At 47.4% G+C, this 7412-nt stretch overlaps 1 protein-coding gene across 1 annotated transcript; it reads left to right on the top strand.

Moving 5' to 3' along the window:
• The first annotated feature begins 268 nt into the window (after positions 1–268).
• Positions 269–6313, top strand: MIEF1 (mitochondrial elongation factor 1). The gene is made up of 5 exons (XM_009876273.1): positions 269–369; positions 1539–1687; positions 1835–2015; positions 3971–4233; positions 5337–6313. The coding sequence occupies exons 2-5, from the start codon at positions 1544–1546 to the stop codon at positions 6141–6143; spliced, it is 1395 nt and encodes a 464-aa protein (XP_009874575.1). The 5' UTR covers positions 269–369; positions 1539–1543; the 3' UTR covers positions 6144–6313.
• Positions 6314–7412: the final 1099 nt, after the last annotated feature.

Here is a 7412-nt window from a genome sequence, read left to right on the forward strand (position 1 = left end):
CAGGCTGTCCTGACCCTCTACCGGGCTCTGCTGCGCCAGGGCCGCGGGCTGCGCTACACTGACCGGGATTTCTACCTCGCCTTCATCCGCCGGGAGTTCCGCAAGAACCAGGGACTGGAGCGGCTAGAGGACAAGGAAAGACAGTTGGAGAAGGGGCAGGCTTTCTTGCAGAGCAAACTCGGGGGCCTGGTTTAGAGGTTGCCTGTAGCTCCTTTTGGCCCTGCTTCCCCCTTCTTTCCAAAATCCACTCACCAACCAAAAGAGATGATTAACACTCCCTGTCTATCCCTATCTTGAAGTCTGGAAGGTGCTTCTACAGGCACACCAGGAGGGCTCTCCTGTTCTCTTTACAAATGCATTAGTTCACAGGTAGGTCATTTACAATAAAATAACTGTTATTCATGCTACTGATATAGTTAGCTTTGTGAAAGCATGATTTTTTTTCTGCCTGGTGATGGAGAATGACTGAATTTCTGGTTCATCAAGGCAGAAACCTCCTGAAGTTGTAGCTTAGCCTTAGAAAAACCTAAGGGCAGTGTTAAACAGCCGAAGTCAGGCAGGCTCTGAACCCTTGAAACTTACTTAGACAACAGATCTCAAGTCAGGCTGAAAGAGTTTCCTGGTGTTTTCGTTTAGCTTCACTGAGGATCCACCTACAGGTACAGCGGTGACAAAGTCTGTTTTCCACATCGTTGGCTAGGGAGGCTCTTTAAATTTAAATATCAACATCAGGTTAAATGAGAATTGAGAAAACCGAAAGTACTCGTGTAAGAAAGTATTAATGTTTGTCTTATAAATGACTTGTATGAGAGTCAAACCCACCGGCCTTGAGGGCAGGAATAAATGTCCAGTGAAAGCAGGGGAGCTGTTCCTTTTATGATGCATTGTGATCTCTCCTGTTGATTATTGGGTGTCTTTGAAGTATCTGGGGCCAGCCATTGTCCAAAAATAAGTCAGGGAGTGGATTCTGAGACTGCCTGTCAACTCTTGGGAAGATTCTGATTTGTTACGGACAAGTGGTTGACCTCCATTGCCTTGTCTGTGAGCAAAATTCATATGAGCATTAGATTGAGAATAAGAAAATAAATTGGCATAAAAAAGCCGTGCTTTGGTTGAGAAGCACGATCAAAAGGAGAAGACCCAAATGATCATAGAGTTGTATGTAATATATGGGATTTTATTGCAAAATGTTGCTGAGGTAAATCATAACTTTGTTTTTGAAAAAGCATTAGATGATTGCACTGTTAAACCTGCTTCGGTGATTAGAAGCCCCACATCAAATTTGGGATGTTTTTCTTCAGGTCATAAATGGAGCTCGAAGCAAAGAAATACTGTCGTTGCAGAGTTGGTCAGTACTCTTCTGGGAATAATCAGCAGCTTGAGGGCAGATAATTAAAGAGGCTGCGGGGTTAGGTGGTCCCTTTCTGTGTTTTCGTGCTAAGACCCCGAGAGCCGCAAGTGTGGGGTGGAGGAGAAGGGAGTGAACCGTTAGGATCGTGCGTTTTGACCCGTTTGTTTAATGTTCCCGCCCCTTCCAGGTGAGATGGCAAGCGCTGGGCCGCGCAAAGGGAAAAAAGATGACAACGGCATCGGCACAGCCATCGACTTCGTGCTGTCCAACGCCCGGCTTGTGCTGGGCGTGGGTGGAGCGGCAATGCTGGGCATCGCCACGCTGGCCGTCAAACGGGTGAGTGTGCGGGGCGGGACCCGAGCGCAGGGGCGCTGGGAGGAAGGAGTGGGAAGCAAAGAGACCCAGGATGCTGGCGCTAGGCTGGGTAAGATGCAAGCGTTGGGCCCTTAACGACTCAGACCGTGCCTGGTGATGTTGCTTTAGATGTACGACCGGGCCATCAGTGCTCCCAGCAGCCCCACGCGCTTGAGCCAGTCGGGAAAGAGAAGCTGGGAAGAGCCAAACTCGCTGGGCTCCTCCTCGCGCTTACTGACCCAGGACATGAAGACCAGCCTCAGCCGCTCCCTGCAGACCCTCCCCACTGATCCTTCAGCCACAGACACAGGTAAGGAGCAAGGTGGTGCTCCTGCAATGCAGAATCATCCTGGCCCACAAACCCCATATTGATTTAACGCAGGAAAGACAATGTCTAGCATGGGATTTTGATGTTCTTCTTTTGAGCAGCGCTACTGGTAACTTCAAGAAGTAGAATTCGGATTGGGAACTAGTGAATAGTAGTCGTCTGTGTGCATTCTTCATTCCTTTCATGACTTCATGGTCTTAAGCTTTGTTTTCCCTCAGTCGTTTCTCCTTCAAGATGAATACTTACGTGTGCAATCTTTCCTGATTAAAAAGCCATTCTGTTCGTTTCAAGGTTTTTGTTGCTTTTCTGTGGAAAGTTCCACTTTGTTTGTGTCTTTTTAAGAGTGAAATATTGAAATTGTGAATGTACTAGCAATTTATAACAGTATTTCCTATATTTTTTCTACCATTTGCCTGTTTAGCGCTGCTTATCCCTGAGTTCGTCAGGCTATAAAAAGAGACCTGCAGTCTTCTTTCCGAGTGGGATAATACATAATTTAGAGTCCTTCAGTATTCTTGTGTATATGTTTGGTTGTTTTTTCTCACCAGGTTTACTTTCTATCACTGGTGATTTCAGGAGATTTTCACTTGGAGATTTGAAATAAAAATCAGGATCAAACTTTTAACTTGATTTCCAGATTCTCTGCAAGAAAGTCAGCTTCAGGGTGGCAATGGATTTTCTGCTGAGGAAAAGTTAAATCACTAGACAGCTTGTGTTAAATGGGGTCTAGATCATTTGATTGGAGTCCCCAGAGATGAGAATTGAGGAATAAAACCATTGACAATGATGTCTTGCGTTCCTGACTTAAAAATTTAAGATGGAAAAATAAGTTTTTTTCGTGAATGGGCAATGAAGTCTGGTTCCCTTTGGTTTTGCAGGCTATTTCCTTTTCACGCAAACCCTCAAACCTGTCCAAAAGACCCCCATGGGACAAGAGGCAGCAGCTGCTGAGGTTGGGCAAGACGGGTCTGTGCACAGCCTAGTCAGCCTTTCTGCTTGTGCCACGTGGCCCAATGCCTGTTGCCAAACAAACTTGCGACAGCTGATACTGCCTTCATGGTGCCACTGACTTGAGGGTTTGTCCTGCACCTGTTAAGTACCACAGCACTTCCAAAGACCTCTTAGATCTGTAATTCTTCCTTAATTCTCATCGATAATTTCTGAAACTCTTGGTCCATATTAAGAGAAGTCCGGAAGATAGGTGGGAAGCACTGAAGCTTTAGGAAACCAGTCAGGAAGAAAGGAGCTTGGAGAATCTGTGCAGGTTAGACACCACTTGATAATGCAAGTGGCGGTGTAGAGCCGTTGCGTTGCTGTATTGTGCCTAAGAGCGTGCCCTCTGTTCTTCGGCCAGTGAAAGTTTGAGGGAAGTTTTCACTGGAGCTATGATTACCTGAGCTCTCCTCCCCACGAGATCTGTCAGCTCACCATCCTGACTCCTAACAACTGTTTTCAGGTTACACAGTCTTCTCTGATCTCATACCCTAGTCAGGACTGGGTTTTGCTGGTAATTTGTAAAAATCCATTATAATGTTAAAAACTTAATGAGATCATGATGGTTGTTCAAGAGTGTTTTATTTCACTGGTCTGGCATCATGGTGAAAGCTTCTGAACTAGTGCAGAATTTTTGATGAAGTTGATCTGAGGTACTGCCCACGTAGCCATTAAAATTACTTCCTTGTACACAAGGTTAGTCTTGTTCTGGCTAAATTCCAAATCTAGTAACTTGTTTTCATACATTTTGGTGCTCTTAGTAGTATCTTTTGAAGTTTCTCACCACCTCCTTTTTGACTGGTACCTGTGTAAAGCATGCAAAATGTCTGCTGAAAGCTTTTTGGGCCTTATGAAGCTGCACTTCTGCACTGCAGACTTTCTTCTGCAGATCACTTTATGGTGAAACGCTGCAGGAGATGAACAGTTTTCCTTCTGCCTTGCAGACTTCTTCCAACCCACAAAGCCCAAGCCATCTGCCAAGAGGAGTCAAGTGGAGCTGAAAAAATCCCGCCTTCGTCTTTCTCTGCAAGAAAAGCTCTTTGCTTATTATCGGAGGAAAGTAGCTATCCCAGCGGATGAGCAGGCCCGGGCCAAGCAAGCAGCCGTGGATATCTGTGCTGAGCTACGCAGCTTCCTACGTGCCAAACTGCCGGACATGCCCCTGCGTGACATGTACCTCAGCGGCAGCCTGTACGATGATCTGCAGGTAACTCCTGGGGCCACGTGATGGATCGTTGTGCAGAAGGCTGACGAGGCAGGGACGTTCCAGGCTTCCCTGTTGGCAGCGCTGGCTCAGCACAACATTCCTCTCTAATAAGGCTCCTGCTGTCGCCTTTCCCACCGTGAAGCCAGGCGTTGGTTTCCGCAGTCCCGTTTGAACAGGCATGACCAGACTGCTCTGGCAGTGTTTGCAAAGCGTTTGCTTTTTGCTCTCTTATTTCTCTGGATTATCTCTGCCCTTCTTCACTCTCCCTTTAGCTGTGTTTTTCTTGCTGTTTCTCCCGTAGACCTCTGTTTTTCTCTCTGTCCCTTCTTTGCCCTTCCAGATAGACAATATTCCCTTAGAACTCCCATGTATTCGTGTAGATCTTCCCTACTTTTTTGTTTCTTTTTGGGTTTTTTTAAATGCATGACAGACCTGGATTGGACAGCAGTCCCTGCTGCATATCTCCCTGATGGCAAGATGCCCGTGGCTATAGGGAGTGACTCAGAGGCACACTTTTTTGTTTGAGCCAGAGCTCTGGAATGGGAGTGCCAAGTATCCAGTGAAACTTAGATCTGGGATCTTAATCATGTTGGTGAAAAGGGATCTTTCATGACCTTTTTACAAACTGAAGTAGCAGACCGGGTGAGGGCAGTATCTAGTTGTAGCCTGGGATAATTGAACCATGGCAACTCAAGCTTGTCTAGAAACTTAATACTCTGCCTCCAATTTTAAATTGTCATGTGGTGTTGCTGTGCCCTGGGTGAGCTGCATCTCACATCCAAAGAGTGGATTTAGAGCAGTAGGAGGCAAAATGATTAATCTGTATGCAGTCCATATCAGGTCCTGTAGTGTATAAAGATCTCTAAATAATATATAAACACTAGCTTGGGTTATACCTTGGAGTTATCCCACTGATGATGGGAAGTAGTCCTTCACAATGTCTTTTGACAAAGGGAGGCTGTGAAACCCATGCAGAGAGGAGAGCGAGGCAGCCGAATCCTTATTCCAAGTTTCTTTGAGCAGAAGGCAATATGAAGGTGGTGAATAAAACTGAGTGTGGAGACACAAAGCTTGTTCTTACCCACTTTTCTGTCTTCCAAAAGGTAGTGACAGCTGATCACATCCAGCTCATTGTGCCTCTGATGCTGGAGCAGAACCTGTGGTCGTGCATCCCCGGGGAGGACACCATCATGAACATTCCTGGCTTCTACTTGGTGCGTCGGGAAAATCCAGAGTACTTTCCTCGTGGGAGCAGCTACTGGGACCGCTGTGTGGTGGGAGGTTACCTCTCCCCCAAAGCTGTAGCAGACACCTTTGAGAAAGTTGTAGCTGGCTCCATCAACTGGCCAGCAATTGGGACTCTCTTGGATTATGTCATCCGTCCAGCAGCTCCCCCAGCAGATTTGACATTGGAAGTCCAGTACGATCCAGATCGGCGTCTTTTCATTGACTTCCTACCATCCCTGACACTAGGTGACATCATCCTTGTGGCCAGACCCCATCGATTGGCTCAGAATGACAATTTGTGGCGACTGAGCCTACGGCCAGCAGAAACGGCTCGCCTCCGGGCCCTGGACCAGTGTGATTCTGGCTGCCGTTGCTTGTGCCTGAAGATTTTCAAAGCCGTATGCAAGTCAAACCCAGCTCTGGGTCACCTCACTGCCAGCCAGCTCACCAATGTCATCCTGCACCTATCCCAAGAAGAGTCCAACTGGTCCCAGGACGTGCTGGCTGATCGCTTCTTGCAGGCACTGAAGGGGTTGATCGGCTACTTGGAGGCAGGTGTCCTCCCAAGCGCTCTGAACCCCAAGGTGAACTTGTTCTCGGAGCTCACCCCTGAAGAAGTGGATGAGTTGGGCTATACCCTCTACAGCTCTCTGTCAGAGCCAGAGGTCTTGCTGCAGACGTAATGGGGCCTTACCTAGGGAAGCATCGATAGGGTTTAGCCAAGGTGGACTTTGATGACTGTGAAATACGTCTCCTCCACTTCTCCCTCTCTCTGTCTCCTTTTGGTTCGTTGTTCTTTTCTGCTGTGGAGTTGGTGCTCCCACTGAATTTCCTGGTGCTACTGGTCCATTTCCACCATCTCTGCCCCAACAGGTACTCAGTGGCTAGGGAAGAGAGGCTGAAGCTGCAGCTCTAAGATCTTCACGTGAATTCTGCTGGTGTTTAAGTGTCTACCAAAAAACCCAACCAAACTATGCACTTCTTCCTCCTGTAGTACACTTACTGCAGCAGGTCCATTTTGGTCTGAAGAAGGTGGAACTGGGCTGGTAAATCCGGTGCCAATTTTAGCAGACTTGCGTTGAGGTCCTTTCCTTCAGTCTGACTTTTGTTTCTTTTTCTCTGCAGTACCACACTGTCTCACTTTCCTCCTTTTTTTTTTTTTTTTTTTCTTTTGATCCCTTTGACCCAGTCTTGTAGGGCAGACTGAGCGAGATGTTTTGGTTTTTGTTTTTCTGAGTGGATAATGGTTACGCTGGCAGCATTTAGGGCTGTAGAGCTTGGAAAAGGAGAATGTCCGTGCCCGTGGCTCCTGCTCCTATGGAACCTTTTCATCCTTTACAGGCTGTGTTCAGGAGTAAGGGCTGAGGCTTATCCAATCTGCTGCAACACAACCTCCAGTATGGACAATTCTTGCCAAAGCTGTTGTAGAGGAAGAAGAAACATTTGTGGTCTGGCTTAGGTGATGAGGCCAGAGGAGCAGGGCTTGCCTTTCCTGCCTAGCCAGATCTGCTGGGTGTTGCTGATGGGAATGGCCCTGGGAATGGAGAACAGGGCGGCCCCTTAGGTGCCTCTGGCCTAGAGGAGAAGAAACTGATTATGGGGGAGGGGTGGGAGACACACATGGGAACGGGGATTTTTTTTGTTTTTCTTTTCCTCAGGAGCTTATGGTTGCTCTGGTTTCTAGGAGGTGGAAGCAAGGCCACATGTCTCAAAGGGCTTTGTGATAAGCACACATAAGCCAGATTCTCACCAGCTATAAGTCTGTGAAGGAGATAGGACTGAACTGGCATCCTCAGCAAGGTTCTGTCCCATACACTGGCATTAGGGTGCACATGCAGAGCTGGCATTTAGAGATGTGTTGGCTTTGCTGTCTGCTCTCAGCGTATATTTTAGTCCTGTCCCCAGCCACCTCAGTACGGAGGCTCTCTGTCCCCTTCCTCATTCCCATGTGC

The sequence above is a fragment of the Apaloderma vittatum genome, unplaced genomic scaffold (assembly GCF_000703405.1).
Source record: "Apaloderma vittatum isolate BGI_N311 unplaced genomic scaffold, ASM70340v1 scaffold31390, whole genome shotgun sequence".
Lineage (NCBI taxonomy): Eukaryota > Metazoa > Chordata > Aves > Trogoniformes > Trogonidae > Apaloderma > Apaloderma vittatum.

Coding starts and splice junctions, on each gene's coding strand:
- MIEF1 (XM_009876273.1), top strand. CDS start 1,544: ATGGCAAGCGCTGGGCCGCGCAAAGGGAAAAAAGATGACAACGGCATC. Junction 1,688..1,834: donor CCACGCTGGCCGTCAAACGG/GTGAGTGTGCGG, acceptor ATGTTGCTTTAG/ATGTACGACCGGGCCATCAG. Junction 4,234..5,336: donor GCCTGTACGATGATCTGCAG/GTAACTCCTGGG, acceptor GTCTTCCAAAAG/GTAGTGACAGCTGATCACAT.